Genomic DNA, 19701 nt, shown 5'->3' with positions numbered 1-19701 from the left:
AAGCATTGTAATTCTGTAAATTATTACCTTTTTGTGATAAGTTTAAAACTTTATACATGATTTAGTTATTAATTTATTATCCTATAAAGAAACAATAATTTCACATTGCCTTGGGTGAAAGAGACACTAAGAAAATAGGCTAAGTGGTGCTGGGAAAACTGGACAGCTACATGTAAAAGAATGAAGACACTGCCTAACACCATACACAAAAATAAACTCCAAATGGATTAAAGACCTAAATGTAAGACCAGACACTATAAAACTCTTAGAGGAAAACATAGGAGAAACACTCTTTGACATAAACCATAGCAAGATCTTTTTTGACCCACCTCCTAGAGTAATGGAAATAAAAACAAAAATAAACAAATGGGACTTAATTAAACTTAAAAGCTTTTGCACAGCAAAGGAAACCATAAATAAGACAAAAAACCAACCCTCAGAATGGGAGAAAATATTTGCAAATGGAACAACAGACAAAGGATTAATCTCCAAAATATATAAACAGCTCATGGAGCTCAATATCAAAAAAACAAACAATCCAATTAAGAAATGGGCAGAAGACCTAAATGGACATTTCACCAAGGAAGACATACAGATGGGCAAGAGGCACATGAAAAGATGCCCAACATCACTAACTATTAGAGAAATGCAAAACAAAAGTACAATGAGGTCTCATCTCATGCCGGTCAGAATGGCCATTATCAAAAAATCTAGAAATAATAAATGCTGAAAAGGGTGTGGCGAAAAGGGAACCCTCCTGCACTGTTGGTGGGAATGTAAATTGACACAACCACTATGGAAAACAGTATGGAGGTTCCTTAAAAAAGTAAAAATAGAACTACCATATGACCCAGCAATCCCACTACTGGGCATATACCCTGAGAAAACCATAATTCAAGAAGAGACATGTACCACAATGTTCATTGCAGCACTATTTACAAAAGACAGGACATGGAACCAACCGAAATGTCCATCGACAGCTGAATGGATAAAGAAGATGTGGCACATATATACAATGGAATATTACTCAGCCATAAAAAGAAACAAAATTGAGTTATTGGTAGTGAGGTGGGTGGACCTAGAGTCTGTCATACAGAGTGAAGTAAGTCAGAAAGAGAAAAACAAATACCATATGCTAACACATATATATGGAATCTTAAAAAAAAAAATGGTACTGATGAACCTAGTTGCAGGGCAGGAATAAAGATGTAAACATAGAGAATGGACTTGAGGACACGGGGTGGGAGGGGGAAGCTGGGGCAAAGTGAGAGTAGCATTGACATATATACACTACTGAATGTAAAATAGTTAGCTAGTGGGAAGCAGCAGCATAGCACAGGGAGGTCAGCTCCGTGCTTTGCGATGACCTAGAGGGATGGGATAGGGAGGATGGTAGGGAGGCTCAAGAGGGAGGGGACATGGGGACATATGTATGCATATGGCTGATTCACTTTGGTGTACAACAGAAACTAACACAGTATTGTGAAGCAATTATACTCCAATAAAGATCTATTAAAAAAAGAAAATAGGCTGATAGATGCCGAAACTGCTAGGATAGTTAAGACTGAAGCAACCAGAACCATATCTCTAGAGCACTTAACCATATTCCATGATCTCAAGGGTCAGACTATCCTGTCTGAGAGTCTAGTTTTCTATAAGAAAACCACCTCAGAAACAGGTAATTTTAATGATTTGAACAGGAAAGTGTTTTCTTTAGGCAAACCTATATACTTTAATAATAATCATCTTTTTTTAGTACTTACTATGCCCTAGGCACTGTTCTAAATACTTTATATGTATATTAACTCATTTAATCCTCACAAAACCTTGTAAGGTAGTTGCTATTTTTAAATCCCTTTTACCATAACTTGCTGATGATACAGTTGGAAAGTGCCTGAATTTCGATTTTGAACCCAGGCAGTCTGGTCCCAATGTTAGAATCATTGACCACTATATTTATACCTCCCAGTAGTATAATATAATTTACAGCTAGGATAATATTATTTACAGCTAGTGTAATATAATTTACAATTTTTGCTTATATAGCCAGTTAGCCTTTAGTTACATTAAGTGAATTATTGCCGGACGTGTTCTATTGTAATCTTATGATTTACAGTTGATTTTTAAATTGTGCAACAATTTTAAATATTGCTGAGTTGCCCTTCCTTCTTCCTCTAGGAAACCGCTCAGACTTCTGTGGAACGATTAAAAGTCTTCAGACTTTTAAGTCTTCAGACTTTAAAGTCTTCAGACTTTAAGGACCAGCGGTGGTCCTTCAACAGGTGTCTGTGCTTCAGTCCGCCAAGTCCCTCCCCCAGAGCGTGCGGGCAGCGGGGCGGAGCCGCAGGTCCTTTGACCTCGGCCGCAGGGAGCGAGCAAGTGTCGGCCCGAGAAGAGACTCCTGGTCTGTGTTCCCTCCTTGTCAATGCTTTCTCCACTCTGTCGTTCCTCCCACCTTCTCCTAGTCTTGTTGGCTTTTTCTCTTGCAACTTATTTTTCAGCGGCTTCTCCTGGCGGCACAGTTTCGTCCCACTTTCGGGCTGACTTCCTCCTTTCTCCGTTTCTCTCGGAAATGGACGCGGGAGACGGGGAGTGGGGGCGGGGAAGATGCAAACTGAAAAAAAAATCATTTTTGTAGAAAACTGAAAAAAAAAGTTCGTGAATAGAAGATTTGGAAATTTTCCTCACAAAACGTTCAGTTGAGAAAACACATTTTCCATAACTTCCTTCTTTTAACCTTTGTGGAATTTTTTTTTTTTCCCTCTCTAGGCTTTTAATGCTCCGGGGTTCCGTCTCCCTTCTCTTCCTTCATTTCCTTTTAAAGGTCTTCCCATAGTACAAGTAAAGCATGAAAATAATTATCTTCGACTTTTTTTGATGAAAGAATAATTTGAAGAATAGAAGTTAAAATGTGGAAAAATACAGATTAATAATAAACATTCTTTTTAAGAAAGTTTACACAGCCAACATAAAAATTGTATAATAGAATGGTGTTCACCTTGAATGAATGTATTCTTTTAATAATATTCCTAATATTCATTCTGACTTTTTAGAAATGTTCAGCATATATAACGTAAGGGAGAAAAGAGGTCGTCACTATACTGTTTGAGAGATCCAGCTTAAAATTAGACTTTAAAACATATTTTTAATAATTTATTTTTGAATAAATGCATGTCTATCATAGTATAAAATTCAAATAGGTTAAAAAAAAAACTGGTACAGTTGAAAGTAAATCTTGCTTCCTCAGCTTTCTCAGGCAGATAATCCCCTCCAAAGAAGCAACCACTGCTACACTGGTTTCTTTTATATGCTTCCTGAGATAGTATATGCATTCACAAGCATTTATGCAAATAGTCTTCCTTTTTATTAAGTAAATGTATACTTTTTGCACCTTGCTTTTTTCACCTAATATATTTTAGTTGTATATATAGAGCTGCCTCACTCTTTTTAACTGCTGTGTGGTATTTCCTTGTAAGATATAGCATAATTTATTTACTAGTTCTCTACTGATAGGTATTTAAGTTGCTTACAATATTTTGTTATTCTAAACAATATTACAGTACATATCTTTATAACATGTCATTTCGAATATGTACAGGTGTAATAACTACTAGAACTAGAATTGTTGAGTCACAGGTCATTTGCATTTTTTATTTTGATAGATATTGAGGGATTGCTCTTGACAGAATCTGTGCCATTTATGCCCCAACAGCAATATATTGATTGTTTCTCAGCGTCCTCATTATCACAGCATTTTATCAAACTTTCTGATTCTTGACAATCTAAGGGAAAAATAGAAATTTATTGTTTAATTTGCATTTCTATCATTATTAATGAGACTGAACATTTTGTATTTTCTTTCTGTGAGCTGGCTATTCATATCTTTACCCATTTTTCTGTTGGGATGGTCTTTTCATTATTGATTTCTAGGAGCCCTTTAAACATTAAAGAATTTAGTTATTTGTCTGAACTATGAGTTGCAGGTATTTTTTCCCAAACTGTCTTTGATTTTGTAATGGGGTTTTTTTGGTGGAGGAAGGCAGATTTTTGCTTTTTTAAAAAAATGTTTATATAGCCAAATGTATCAGTGTTTTTTTGTTTTTTTTTTTTAATGTCTTCTGGGTTTGGGATTATATCTTAAAAGGCTTTTTCTGCTCTAAGATCATCTTTTAAAAACAACCTCCCGATTTTTACTTTCTTGATTTTATTTGGTTTGATTTTTATGTTTATATCTTTGATTCATTTAAAGCTTAGTTTGGTGTGGGGATCCAACTTTATTAAATTGGAGTGGAAAATGAACCAACTGCTAATAGATCTGGTCGGTTAGGACATGAGTCCTGGTTGATTAGCTACGTGAGAATCATCCCCAACTCCCCATAGACTTTCTTACACTTTATTTCTCCAGCACCTGCTATGGTGCCCGAAACAAAGTGAGTAGCTAATAAACCTTTGATAAACTAATTTGAAAGGAAATTTCTAGATATGATGTCTTATCTTAGTTATTTGCCATTGTTCTAGTATACAGTGTTGAAAGAGATAGTGATACCACTAACAGTTGATTTCTCCTGCATAAAATCTTAGAATCATGAAATTTTAGATCCAGAGACTAGAACAGTTATTCACTCCACAAATAAATAATAAGTTCCTGTTACTTACAGGCATTCTAGCTAGGGATGGGGAGAAAATAAAACAAGTACAATATGTCATGTAGTGTAAGTGCTGTGAATCAAAACTGCAGTGTATGGGCAATAGAGAGTGACAGAGAATGGAATGCTGCATGGATGCCCACTAGCCCAGGTTGTGAAAGACATTAATAAACAAATTGTCTCTACTTCATATGAGCACGTGTGCAAACAATGAAAATTGAAAGGTAGTGGGGGTTAAGCCTCCACAATCCTAAGTGTCCCCAGGGAGCTGAAAATCAATTGTCTCTGTCTGGGTCCATGTTATCTTTAGATTAGATTGTAAACTAGTGAGCAGGCCTATAATTTTTAGGTTGATTTTGTTATATTATGCATGCTTAGATTGATGTGAGTGTTCTTTAAACAAATTAATGAATTTGTTGTTCTGATAAGAAACTAAGGTCATTTTATGCAAAAAGCCAAAATTATATTCTACCCTTGGGCATGTCAGCCATGGCACTCTTCCCTACTAGTGGAAGTCTAGCTGATATTTCTTGCAGTAATTTCCAGACAATATTCAAAGAAATCTTAGGAGAAAAGGCAGAAAGAACCAGTAGAAAGACTTAGGTTTTCAGTACCTTATACTGCCAACAAGAGTAGCTCTGCTTTTATCATTTATCTCTTCTTATCTTCCAGTTAAAATTACATTTTGAAGTAATTTGAAGCCATACTCTGACCATGACCCACCATGTGTGCATGGAAGTGACAGGCCATTTTTAGGAGCACATCACTGCATATGGTTTAATTCCATTTAGACATAGAGATGATGGCCTAAAAGAACTGGGAGTTGAAAATTCCGTGGTGGAAACCCACTGATTAGGATAGGGATCCCTTTAATGTGTACAGCATTTTTTTGTGGATACGCTGGTTGCATGGAGAATTAGTGAATCAACCAAAACTTCCTAGTCGCTGAGCTATATTTTCCCAGGATTGTCAAGAATTGTCAAGCCCTAAGTTAGGAGCATAGCATATTGGTGCCAGAATCAGATTTAATCAGCATTTCTAACATCTTGATTTATTCTTATTCCTTCCTATATGCTGCAAGAGGGTACTTACGTACCAAAATTTGTAGTAGAGGGTGATATATTTATTTTGAAGAATGTGCCTTGATATTTCAACTAAAGAAAATAAATTTATTATTGAGGTATTTTATTCCAGGCAAATCAGGACTCAATTCCACATAAGTCAGAATCAGTTTATACAGTCTTACCACTCACTGAGCTCATTTCAGTGATGAAGAATATAAATTGCTGAACATATCCTCTTCTGAAATGCTGTTAGTTGCAAATGGGTTGCAATACCAGCACTATTTTTTAATTTTAGAAGTTATTAAAATTCCTTAGCATATAGTGAAAACTGAGAAAAGCTACATACTTTACAAAAAGGTTTTTGGAGATCTTGGATTCTGTATGTGACACAGAACTTACGTATTTGGATCTCCCAGTGCTGGGCACATAGTAGGTATTCAATACATATTTGTTGAAATAAATTTATTCAAGTATATTTTTATGAAGCCATCACATTGTATACCTTAAATATATATAATTTTTGTCAATTATACCTCAATAAACCTGAAAAACAATGTTAAGAAATAAATTTATTCAAAATATAAAACTTTATTACTTGCAATAAAAATAACATGAAGCAAGGAAATGCATTCAGTGACTTCAGATAAGCGAAATTAGTCTGGAAATACCATCATTTACAATCAAGGTTATCTTTTGGACAAGACGTAAGGACCTAGTATAATTTAGGGGAATCCATCATTCCCAAAATAAGGTTTTCATCTGTTTGCAGATTCCTGAAATGTCTTCATCTGGGAAAGCATGGCTGACATTGGTTCAGTTTCTTGATTTATTAGCTATTTGACCTTGGACAAGTCTGTTTCTTTGTTTGTAATGAGGATAAAAATAGTTCCTCTACAAGTTTTTGTGAAATTAAATGAGATAATGTTTATAAAATGTTTGATCCATAGTATTCAACAAAACATAATTTTATTAATATAATACTATGTCCTTCCGTTTAATCCTTAGAGTAACAATTTAAAATGCAAATACTGCTTGCATCAGATGTACTTAGTCTATTTCAAAGTTTAAATGATAACAGATTTTGTTCCTATATTTCAATTGGAGAAAAGGGATTAACCGAGCAAATGGTCATTTAACACTTGAAATATCAAAAATTGAAAAGGCTAAGAAAAACCATACCCTGAGACTAGGGAAGGCAGTACTAAACTCTGCCTGCCTTCAAATGGTTGAAGCCCCCTCCACTCCCACCCCAAAAAGAAAAGAGTTTTAGCCAAAAGAACAGGTGTTAACAGCAAAGCTTGCACTCATTTATAGAGATTTTGAAAAATCAAATTGAATTTTACTATAAAGATCTTGATTCCCAGGGGATCCAGTAATTCATCTGCACATTTTACAATAAGACAAAGGATGGCATATAAACTCATAGTGCTTCGAGTTGTTAAATACATGAACAGTTTGCAGTGGATTTAATTACAGTTCTTAAAAACTATTTTGATACACTCTTTAGTAGGTAACTCGAGGTGGATCTAGACTTAAAGTCTTAAAGCTTTTAGGATCCAACTACCTATTTTATAATAGAACTCCATGTTCATGATTTACCATAACACAAACGGCCTTTTGACTCTCAGAACCTTGTTCTTGTCACTCTGCTGCCTTCCTGCCTTTGAAATTTGGCTTTGAAATTTTCATTTCATTTCTTTCTAAAGGAAACTTTTGTAAATTGTTAAAGAGGTTTTTTTTAAAAAATATTTTGTCCCATTAGAGTCTTCAAATGGATTTTAAAATTGAACACACTTGGGATGGTTTTCCAGTGAAGCATGAGCCAGTGTTTGTCAGGCTGAATCCAGGTGATAGAGGAGTGATGATGGAAGTTAGCGCTCCATTTTTCAATGATCCTCCAGCCCCACTAGGAGAACCAGGAAAGCCTTTCAATGAACTGTGGGATTATGAAGGTAAGTGGAAGTACTGTATTTTATTGCAGACATAAATCTTTTTATAATAACCTCTCATAGAACTATTATTTTATCTTGCTGTAAGGAAGTGAGTGCTTCTGAGCAACTGACATGTGCAGTTTCTGATATTTCCTACCAATCTCACACTCTTGACTTTTTCACGTTACCTATGTGACTTCGACTGTATAACTAGAACAGTGAAAAATGGCAGTTACAAATCCAGATTTTTTAATTGCTGCTATATTTCCTTCCTTCTGTTACCTATTCTAAGAAGAGTTCAGCACTTGTTTTGTTTTTAAGTATCTTCAAATTGCCACTTTCACCTTATAAACCTTCTTTATGGAAGCTTTGGGGTGTTTCACTTAATTATGAAAACACCATTAACTTAAACATGAAATGTAGTTTTTATTTTATACTGGCCAGTAATCTTACACGTTAAGTGAGGGCTAAAAGACCGGCCATGAAATTCCAGTTTCAGGTTGCTGTATGATCACCTTCTAATGAATCCTAATTAAGCTACCAAACTTATCTTTCTTAAATAATCTTTATGATGCCATTTCCTAGATTACAAATCATTACTGTCCCTAAGATAAGGTTCAAACCCTTCCCATAAGCTTCCAGGGTACTCCTGAATCAAGCTATCAAATTAAACCAAAAGTTCTTGACTTCCAAAAGGCTGATAGTCTCATTCGTGCATATTCTCACTCATGTACCTTTTCTCATTCTAGTCCCCCTGCCTCTAATGCACATCGTTCAAGGTCCAATTCAGGTTTCATTTCTTCAAAGAAACCTTTGATGACTCTTCTAGTCCATACTAACATCTACTTTCTCTATACCATCTGTATAGTGTGCATTTTGTCAGTGTTAATCTATCATATGTTAAACACATGTTGTCTTTTATTGTTACAGAACTTGTATATACCAGCTTCCTGTTGGTGTACACACTAATGTGAGTTATCTACTGGAGGTACTATAGACACCAAACTCAACAAGTCCTAAACTCAACTCATCCACTTCTCTCATAAGCTTGCTTCTTTCACTAATTGCCCAATCTCAATCAGTAGCACTATAATACATCGAATCACCAAATGTAGAAATGTGAGATCTTTCCAAGGTATCCTTCTCTCTCACTCTCCATATTTGGATTTATTTGTTAAGTCCTGTCAGTTTCACCTCCTAAATGTTTCTCTCATTTATTATCTCTTCTTCATCCTACCATCCTTGCCATAGGTAAAAGACTTTAAAAGGAACAATAAGACTCTGAGTTGTTGATGGGGCTATATCTATATCTTAGATATTTTATTTTTATAAAAATAACACATGGAAAACTAGAAACAACCTAAATGTCTATCAATAAAGAATTATGTGAATAAATCATGACATTCTATAGAAGAATACTATGCAGTAATTAAAAAGAATTAAGTATCTATATGCTGTACAGTTGTGTGTGTGTGTGTGTGTGTGTGTGTGTGTGAAAAAAGCAAGTTGTAATCAGAAAATGATTCCATATATATTTTTTTAATCTATGCAGGTAAAATAGATTATGGAAGGACAGAAGAAGTCTGATAGGTTTTAGAGCAAAGTGGGAAGAAAAGGACTTTGACTTTTTACTTACATATATGTTTATGTTCTTTTAATAATTTAAAAGAAACATGTGTCACTTTTATAATTATACAGTTTTTAAAATAAACATGCTCAGAAAATTTCAGGAAATTATAAAGAAAAATCACTCACCTGTATTCCACCTGTCAGAGATAACCAACCATAACATTCTTGTGCATGTTTTGCAGGCATCTAGGCACAGGCATACGTGCATATTTTTGTTTCATGTGCATTTGGTTATTGCTCTGCAGCCTACTTACCAAATACCATGGATATCTTCCTATATCAAAAAATATTTAACTGTATATTTTATTTTAATGACTGCATTATATTCTATTACATGGAATACACAGATTCCATAATTTAACAGGTCTCCTATATAATAGGATATTTATTTATATAACAGGAGATAACAATTTAGACCATTTCTTTTTGAGTAATATTGTACTTTGATGAATAGCATCTTACTTCTTTTTCAGTTGTGTGATTATTTCCTTAGGATAAATTCCTAGAAGAAGATAACTAGCTCAGAGTCTGTGTGATATGTTCGTTTCTTTACAACCTCACCAGGACTAGGCTTCATTAATATTTTTATTTTATGGCACTCTGATATGGGGGAAAAAATGATGATTTATTTTCTATGTATTTTTTTCTTCCAGGCAATGTCTATTTATTTTATTTTCCCCTTTTCCTAGTGGTGATATAGCTTTAATTAAAAATAATGCATTAATTCACTTTATATTCTAAAGGTATAAACAAATTATTTATTGTTAAAGCAAAATTAAGTTTCTCAATATGTCATATCTCTGTTTTCAAAAGTTGTGGAAGCATTTTTCTTGAACGACATAACTGAACAGTATTTAGAAGTTGAACTTTGTCCGTACGTATAAAATATTTCTTCTAACTCACTACTACGTATTTTGAACACATTATTTTCTAATTATAAATCATATGGATATAGTAAAAGCTCACTAATTCTAGTTAACTAGTCAGAATGCTAATTTGAATTAATCTGAATTATATATAATTCCTTATTTTCAAGTAAATGTATAATGTAGAATATATAAGGTTTTGAAAATATTATGTTGATACTATTTTCAATTCACTAATGTAGTTGGTTTTCTAATAAATTTGAAGGAATTTTTGCAAAATGAAAAATTATTATAAAACTCTTTCATTTACTCTGTAAATTTGCATTATTATATATTAGCTATTTAGAAATAAAGGGAGGCATAGTCATTATTTACTCTGTAAATTTGCATTATTATATATTAGCTATTTAGAAATAAAGGGAGGCATATAGGTATAACGAATTGAACTACTTTATGAAAATGTTTCTTTTAGGGGATTCTTTTAATAACTAGATTAAACTTTAATTTTATATATTACATAATTATGTATTCATGTATTCCTTCCTTTATTCATCATTCATTTACTGAGTGTATACTGTGTCACTTTATGTTCAGTGCCAAGGATAAAAACTAAATCACACATGGCTTTTCCTAGACTTATGAAAAATATTAACCTTGGACTCTCTTTGTACAAATTTAACCGGTCCTTGGGAACTCTCTACCTGGTTGGCAGTTTTTTTCCTGTAGATGTCAAAAAGTAAATTTATACCTACCTGTTATCTAAATTATAAGAAATGTTAAGTTAATATTTAGTAATGAAATATTTCTTTATATTTCCATTACTCATTTAAAATGACATTTAAATACTTTTCAGCATCTGTTATCTAGTAGCCTTTGTCCTTTTGTAGACTGAGCTGAGCAGAGTCCCAAACAATTGATTTCAGTGAGATTTTAGATATCATCTTCTTTTCCCTTATTTTGATTTCTTGCTAATGCTAGTGTGGAAAATATAGCTATTCACAATTATATTTTTCAGAAGAGTAATTATATATCTTTGTTACCCTTCAACTAACATGCCAAAATCTTTTATTGAAAAATATGATTAATTCTCATAAACTGTAATGTGAGGTAAGAAAATTTCACCATACACGTAAGGAAGCTAAGGCAAATAGGTTTATAACTTGTCTAGAAGATAGTCAAGAACTTGGATCTGCTAGATTTCTAAAGTTACATCCTTAGTTTAAATTTTTAGATGATAATACCAGTTTATTTTTATAAAGTGATGACTTAGCATAAGATACATCAGATAAATACATCAGATAATTAGATTATCTTTTGTTAGGAAATTATTCAATAACCATAATGTATAAAATTAATAAATTCTAAAAGTTTGTTTTTAGATACATTAGGATAGTTAATAATGAAGAATCATGGTTTTGCTTCAGGCAATCAACTCCTGTGACAGTTAACCTCTAGGAAAGCAACTTGAATATGTTTGTTTGAATTTTTAAGAACTTTTATTGTTCTTAGGATATTCTTAAGGTTGCATAATAACAGTAAAAAGAAGCAGAGAAATTTTAAATGGAAAAGAATACTTGTTTTCTGTTAGACTAGTTTCTTGAAGGAAATCCTTCCTGAAAAGCTCCCAACAGACCATCTGTGTCAAAATGTTTAGATATAGTCTTTTCCAGAGACCGTAAATTTGCTTCATGTAACTATTTGAAATCCTTTGATTCTTACTGACATGGATAATCCCAATTATGCTCTCTTATTAGAATTTTCTTTTGGGAGTATGTCGTGCTTCTCCTTGAAGATGTGACATCAGTGTCAGAACTAATGGTTGAAAACAGGAAAACACAGCAGGCAGATAGGTCGAGGACAGTTGTATGAGAAAATAGTTACAAATTAAAGTCTTCAACCTGTTAAGTAGTTTTAGACAATCTATATTTTTATCTTCCATCTTCCTAATGAGCTTCAAGACAGTTTTCTTATAGAAATAACCTTTAATATGTTTGTTGGCTTTTGACCTGGAAATTGGTGCCAGCTTCCCTTAGGATACTTTCATTTTTGAAACGAGTTTTATTATGAACTCCAGATACCCCACCCCTTTTGCATACTTTGTACCATCTAACCAATTGAAGTATTTCATATAGTTTCCTATTTAAAGAATATAAAAAGGAGTCTGAACATGTGTAGCTTTATGCATTTGATGGCAATTGCCTGGAAAGTGTTAAACTCAAAGAAGCCATTTTTAAGTAACTGAACATGCTGGCTGTCCCTGTAATTATCCAATATTCATATTGCATCTTTTAATTATTTGGAAATTTAGTTACAAGCATACACATGGCAGATATGAAGGATAGTGAAGAAAATAATGTTTGTTTCAAACACTCATGAAGAATTTTAATTTTGACAGCCATGGACAGCATTTGGTGCTTTTACTCTCTGGAAAAAGAAATGTGTGGAAAGTAAGTAAATAAAAATATGAGACAAAATCCTTAAGTGTATAAGATATATATATATATATTTTTTAATGTTAATATATACATATTTAAATGTTAATATATTATAAATATGAATTTACCTTATGTGTTTCACATGTTGTTTCTGTAGCAAGAACTTGATCTATCATTCAAAGCGTCCAGAGGAGAGACAAAATGGGAAGGTAGAGCTTATCTTCCTTGGAGTTATTTTCCACCAAATGTGACAAAATTCAATTCATTTGCAATTCATGGATCAAAAGATAAAAGAAGCTATGACGCTCTTTACCCTGTACTTCCACATGAGCTGCAGCAAGGACAAAAACCTGATTTGTAAGTAGAAAATAAATGAAAATATGTCCCAACTATAAGAGTTTTTAAAAATTAATTCTTGGTAGAGTAGTAGTAACATTTTTTGGTCAAAGAAGACACGTGTAAAAGCACCAAGTAGAGTCCTATGTTTCCTGATGGTCTTCAGTGAGTATTTGGCAGACTGACTTTGGACAAACATAGTCTGTCTCACTGCTGTCAGTAGAGCACTTAGATTTCCATGGCAGTGTGAGAAAAGTCTTGCTTAGTGAGTATTACTACAACTGGCATAGAAGTGTGGTTGTAAGTTTATTTATGATCCGTTTCAGAGCTAAATGGCCAGAGGCATCTGTGTTTCCTGGTGTGAGCAAAGGGTTAATAAATCCTTTCCCCTGCTGCTTGAGAATCTGACATTAAGTCAACTCTCTAGTTCTCTTCTCCCGGTAACCTCATAAGGATAAAAATGTCAGCTATATTTCTAGGCAGCATAGATGGAGACAGCACAGCTTTGGGATTTCCCTTTAACAGGAGTGTTCTCTGTGGGGACCCTGGAAGCCATACCTAGGGAGTTATTGCAAGAAATACTGTCTCCTGTTGGACAGCGGGCATACAAGCCAGGAGATCTCCTATGCTTTCCCATTTTGAGTCTGATCTCTTTGCACCTGAAGCTGTCACTTAAGGAGCATGTAACCCTGGCCAGCCTTATGAATGTTTCATGGACCGCTGCAAACACTACCATCTCAGGGAGGAAAGCCAGCCACTGTCCTGGGGCAAGCTGAGATTCCCGCGCTATAGAGTGTACTCAAGTGGCCAACATAGTCTGTGAATCTGCATATTTAGAAAAGCCTAACAGAGACATCCTAGTGGGCTTTGCACTCTGGTACACATATTTCGCTGCCTTTTCACACTTGGAAAGCGCTGCATTGTTCTCCTTCTCCCTTGCCCTTCCTGTCTTGCTCTTACTCCGCTGTACTTGACTTTTTATCTCTTCTAGCTTATTCCTTTTTTCTGCTAGATGCATTTTTCCCTTTTCCCCTTGCTTTTCTAGGAAAAGCCTCTTTCTCCCTTTCTTTCTCTTATCCTTCGCTGTTGTTTTCTTAACTGCTTAATCTGGATTGACTAAAACTGGCTCAGCCTGGTCAGATGGGCAGAGTAGGACAGGAATCTAGATGTAACTCACCCAGGGCTCTCATATCAAGATGGCATGTTTCTCTGGCTCTTCACAAGCTAATGTATTCCTGTATTCAGGCTTCCTATGTATAGGTTATCGGAGGCTTACTCTAGGTAAAAGTATGATTATGCCATTGGCTAGGGCAGAGTGATTTCCTACAGAGCTGAGTTCCATTGCAGCACGTTAGCTAACCTTTCTCTCCTCATTAAACCACAATAGAAAGCTTCCTAATGGTTAAATGGTTTTCCTAGAAAGAAAAGAACTAGAATTTACCCTCTTTTACATAAACCTGCCTTGCTTTGGCAAAGGAGTCTGTTCTTTAATCTGTTGAGCTGAAACTTTAAAAAAAACAGTTATTTACATAACTGATATAAATCATCAAAGTTTGAATATGAAAACATCTGTAAGAGTATAATATGATTTGTTTAAGGCTAGATGGAATGAGTCAGGTTTTCAGGGTTGGTTTTTATTTCTCCCTTCAGCTGAGATGGAGCTATCTGCAGAACTGAAAGGAGAGTGCTTTGAGATATGGGTGAATATTTTCAGAGTTGAATGATTGCTAGAGTGAGAAAATTGTACATGTAGAATACATCTTACCTTTGATATTCTTAAAATGGAATGTCCTATAACAGATATAACAAAATAAATAGCCCTTCAGGACAGCTTTTTCACAAATGCATAATTCATTTCAATTCCAACCATCTTTTTCTTTGCATTTAGCCATCGTCTGGAATACTTCAAGCCTTTCAATTTTAACACACTGCTTGGAGAAGAGTGGAAACAACCAGAGTCAGACCTGTGGCTAATAGAGAAACCTGATGTGTAGGAGTATAGTAGATGACCATATCAATCATTTCTTCTCTATACCTTTTAAGGTAAACTAATAATAAGTATAATCTCTTTCAAGATACCATGAACACATTTCAACAATAAATATTTCATAGAAGTCAGTGAAAGTATATAGTATCTCTGTGGCAAATTGTGTATGAATTAACAAGAAAGTAGAAAGTTCATGTATGATTTTATCTATAAAGTGAAAATGTTTCTTGGAGTCACTTAGTCCAGGAGCCATCATGCCAAGGGGTTCTACCATCTGCCTTGCAGCACCATCACCCCAAATATCCCAGACTCTGTCAACCAAAATCAATATTTCTCTTCCCACTCCGCTGAACCTCAGCCAGCTTACAACTGAACATCTTATTTGCAAATTTTTGAACTCCATAGTAATGTATAATAATTCTTTACTCAGACTCCTCTGTCCATTTTTGAAATGAATAGAAAACAATGACATATTTCAGTTGAACAGGACATGCACATCTGTTACGGCATTATTAAAATACATGTGCTATTTAATTAGCTGTATTTCCTGTCTTATGACTACTTTTCTTCTGTAGCAGAAAATGGAATGAAGTAGTCTTGAATTCGGGCAACAGATTCTGCTTTCATTTACAAATAAATGACATTTTCTTAATGCTGTTAAACAAGATGTCAAAATGTCTTCATTTTATTTTATAAACATCAAACACTCCTGGTCCATAATTTTCAAATTTTGTGTTATAATTCATAGCTTGAAGCCATCTAGTAGATTATCTATGAACTTCTCCACCAAATCTGGTCCTTTACCACCATTCTTAACTCAGAGATTAGCAGTCTTGCAGAAGAAGAACCTTTATTACTCATACAGATACCTAGTTGCCTACCCAGCGATATACTTTTTCCTCTTCTTCTTTGCTAACTCTTTTATATAACTTGAATTTTTAGGGGATTTTCTCAAAAACTACATTTACTCATATTCGTTTGCAGGTAGAAATGACACTGTAAAACAGTTTAGGTCAACGAGATTTAAGTATACAGTGTTAGATGGGCCTTCAAGAAAAGATGCCTCATAGATGAAGGACTCTGCTGCCATGTACCTTTTGTCCTTTGCCTTCCCTCTTCCTTTTTCCTGAATTATAGAATTGATACCCAAGGTAACATGCTTGCTCCATTGTGTTAATGAGGAGACAACCCAAGAATAGCTCAGTAGCAAGACAAAGGAGCCTGGGTTCCAAACAGCACAATAGAGTAACATGTCATATCTGGACTGCTACCTACAGATTTATTTATAAAGAGAAAATATAAACTGCCTAATTTGTTTCCACAAATCGATCTATAGATTCAATGCAATCCCATTTTTAAAAACCCAGAAGGCTTTTTTTTTGGTAGAAATTGACATGTTGATTCAAATTTTATATGGAAATGCAAAGGACCTGAAATAGCCAAAACAATTTTGAGAAAGTACAAAGTTGGAGGACTTATACTACCTGACTTTAAGACTTATTGAGCTTCAATAATGAAGAAAATATGACCTTGCATAGATTTAGACAAATATATCAATGGAATAGAATAGAGAAACCAGAAAAAGAACTACATATAGTCAATTGATTTTTGACAAAGAGAAAGGGTAGTCTTTTCAACAAATTGTGTTGGAATAACTGGAAAAACATGAAAAGAAATTAACTTACCTAACAACCTACAGGAAAATTAACCTAAATGTGACTGGTGAAATGAAAAAAGTTCTAGAAAAACTCTTCACATTCAAGGGTAGACAAAGATTTTTTTCAAATAGGACATAAAAAGCACTAACTAAAAGAGAAAAAAAATGAGAAATAGAACTTCATCAAAATTTAAAATTTCTGTTTGTCAAACGCTTCCATTCAAGAAAGCAAAGAGGCAGTCCAGCAATTCCACCCCTGGGTATCTATATCTGAAAAAAAATGAAAACACTAATTCAAAAATGTACACGCACCCCAGTGTTCATAGCAGCATTATTTACAGTTGCCAAAATATGGAAGCAGCCTAAGTGTCCATCAACAAATGAATGGATAAAGAAGATGTGGTACATATATACAGTTGAATACTGCTCAGCCTTAAAAAAGAAGGAAATTTTGCCATTTGCAATGACATGAATGGACTTGGAGGGCATTATGCTTAGTGAAATAAGTCAGAGAAAGACAAATACTGTATGATATCACTTATATGTGGAATCTAAAAAATAAAACAAACTAGTGAATACACTCTAAGTCCCCTACATACGAACGAGTTCTGTTCCGAGAGTGTGTTCATAAGTCCAATTTGTTCATAAATCCAACAAAGTTAGCTTAGGTACCCAACTAACACAATTGGCTATATAGTACTGTACTGTAATAGGTTTATAATACTTTTCACACAAATAATACATAACAAACAAAAAGAAAACATTTTTAATCTTACAGTACAGTACCTTGAAAAGTACAGTAGTACAGTACAACAGCTGGCATACAGGGGCTGGCATCGAGTGAACAGGCAAGAAGAGTTATTGACTGGAGGAGGGAGAGGAGGTGGGAGGTGGTAGAGCTGAAGTATCGTCAGCAATAGGAGACGGAGGGCAAGCTGCAGTTTCACTCACGCCTGACGTTGATGGCACAGGTTCTGGTTCCTTGCTGGATTCAATTCTATCTACCCTCTTGAAAAAATGATCCAGTGTTGTCTGGGTCGTAGCTCTTTTTTTCTCACCATAGATGACACGGTAGCACTGGACTGCATTCTGAATGGCTGCTGCAACCTTCATGTACCGTTCTACATTTGGTTCCTGTGCCTCAAAAAATAACAGTGCCTCCTCAAATAAAGAAAATCCCCTTGCCATGTCCTGCATCATGAACCTCTTCGGTTCTTCAGTTACTTCTTCCTCTGTCTGTCTTCGTCCTTTCTCTGGGCACGTTTGCATCTTTGAAAGTTTGCAACTTGAAGATTCGTATGTAGGTGACTTACTGTGTAACAAAAAATGAACAGACTCACAGATACAGAGAACAAACTAGTGGTTACCAGTGGGGAGAGGAAAGGGGGAGGATCAAGTTAGGGGTAGGAGATTAAGAGGTACAAACTACTATGTATTAAATAAATAAGTTAAAAGGATATATTCAACACAGGGAATATAGCCAATATTTTACAACAATAAATGGAATATAACCTTAAAAATTGTGAATTACTATGTTGTACACCTGAAACTTATGTAATATTGTATATCAACTATACCTCAATTTAAAAAAAAGAATTAGAAAAAAAAGATAGTGAAGAGGCAAGCCACAGATTGGGATAAAATATTTAAAATAGATATATTTGATAAAGGACTCTTCCCAGAATACATAAAGGACACCTACAAATCAGTAATAAAAGGACAAGCCAATTAAAGAGCAAAAGACTTGAACAGACACTTCACAGAGGAAAATATATAAAAGGGCAATAAGTAGAAAGTATAGAAAGGTTCTCAACTTCCCTTATCACCAAGGAAATGCAAATTAAAACCACAACAAGATACCGCTAAATAACCAAAATTAAAAATTCACATGATGGCTAAAATTGGAAATGACTGACAATACCAAGCGTTAATGAGAATGTGGAGTACCTGCATCACAGGTTCAGATGTAAATGATAACTTTATAATATGGGGGCAAAGTAGAGCACAAATATCCTAGATACAATCAAGACCATATAAAAGATTGAATTTGGATGTTGCACTTTGTGAGCTATCTGAAACCTACTATGTATCTTCTTTTTATCTGTTTAGACGTTTTGAAAACATCTCTTGACTTTCTTTTCTCTAGATAAGAAATATTTTCCTTCTTCCAATACCAAGCAAGCAAAAACACATTATGTAAACATTTTCTTTTGAAAGGAACATGCAGTTCAGGGAAAATTTATCCATTAGTAAGAGACAAACAATGCACCCTATAGAAACTTAGTATTTGAGAGTGGGTGTTTGTAATAACTGTTTCAAATTTGTTTTTCCACTTTAGGACCATGAAAGAATATCATTTCTTTGTTTAAGATATGCATAAATGCATTTCCTTGCTGTGTTGTGAATTGTTCACTAGTTATCAGGCAGATCCTCTCTTCTCGCCACGTAAATAGATTACACGGTGCATGTATTTATTCAGGTGCTTTCTCGTGTGTTTTCTCAGCTCCAGTAGACTGTTAAGTCACAGTCCAGAGGGAAATATACTTTTTATTTTTAGCCCCCAAATACTGCTTTTTCAACCTTAAAAAAATTTTTGCCACAGAAAAAATAAGTTTTTCTCTTCCTTTTTTTCCTTCTTTTTAAAATGTTAGGCTTTGAGGGCAGAAGATAGTGACTATATTGATAACTAATTAATCTGATATTTAAAAAGAGAGGATGCAAGTGGTGGAGCAATTACAGTAAGCCCTCAACACTTGTGCTCATGCCTCAAAGCCCAAGACTCATCTCCTCGTGCCCTTTTAAGTTTCCATAGGAGTTTAACATTGCTGTAGTTCGGCACTTACCCCCACTGTGCATTAGGAAGCTCTCCTGACCCACCTCCCATCCTCTCAGCCTAACATTTTACTCCAGCAGCCAGTTGGACTCAGGGAACTGACAGCATCCTGTCTCATGGCTTGTCTGCTGCCTCAGCTTGTGCTGGCTAAAAGTATATTTAGCTAGTCTCGCACATAAACTACCTTGGATGTGAGAGGGAGCTAGCACCTCATGGGACAACGCTTTTTTTTTTTTTTTTTTTAATTTTTATTGGCATATAGTTGCTTTACAATGTTGTGTTAGTTTCTACTGTCCAGCAAAGTGAATCAGCTGTAT

General features: G+C 34.5%; 1 protein-coding gene across 1 annotated transcript; it reads left to right on the top strand.

The window, feature by feature from the left end:
• Positions 1–2361: 2361 nt before the first annotated feature.
• On the top strand, positions 2362–15546 carry C5H4orf33 (chromosome 5 C4orf33 homolog). Its single transcript, XM_061191092.1, has 6 exons — positions 2362–2404; positions 7473–7662; positions 10084–10144; positions 12532–12583; positions 12729–12928; positions 14796–15546. The coding sequence occupies exons 2-6, from the start codon at positions 7482–7484 to the stop codon at positions 14899–14901; spliced, it is 600 nt and encodes a 199-aa protein (XP_061047075.1). The 5' UTR covers positions 2362–2404; positions 7473–7481; the 3' UTR covers positions 14902–15546.
• Positions 15547–19701: the final 4155 nt, after the last annotated feature.

Source organism: Eubalaena glacialis, chromosome 5 (genome assembly GCF_028564815.1).
Source record: "Eubalaena glacialis isolate mEubGla1 chromosome 5, mEubGla1.1.hap2.+ XY, whole genome shotgun sequence".
NCBI classification, from domain to species: domain Eukaryota; kingdom Metazoa; phylum Chordata; class Mammalia; order Artiodactyla; family Balaenidae; genus Eubalaena; species Eubalaena glacialis.
The sequence above is the reverse complement of the archived record's forward strand: the minus strand, read 5'-3'. Positions and strand labels throughout refer to the sequence as shown.

What these genes read in the sequence shown, in the direction of transcription:
- C5H4orf33 (XM_061191092.1), top strand. Translation starts at nt 7,482, where the DNA reads ATGGATTTTAAAATTGAACACACTTGGGATGGTTTTCCAGTGAAGCAT. An exon ending in TGAACTGTGGGATTATGAAG is followed by an intron (nt 7,663 to 10,083) that starts GTAAGTGGAAGT and finishes TGTTTTCAAAAG; the next exon opens with TTGTGGAAGCATTTTTCTTG. An exon ending in TTAGAAGTTGAACTTTGTCC is followed by an intron (nt 10,145 to 12,531) that starts GTACGTATAAAA and finishes TAATTTTGACAG; the next exon opens with CCATGGACAGCATTTGGTGC.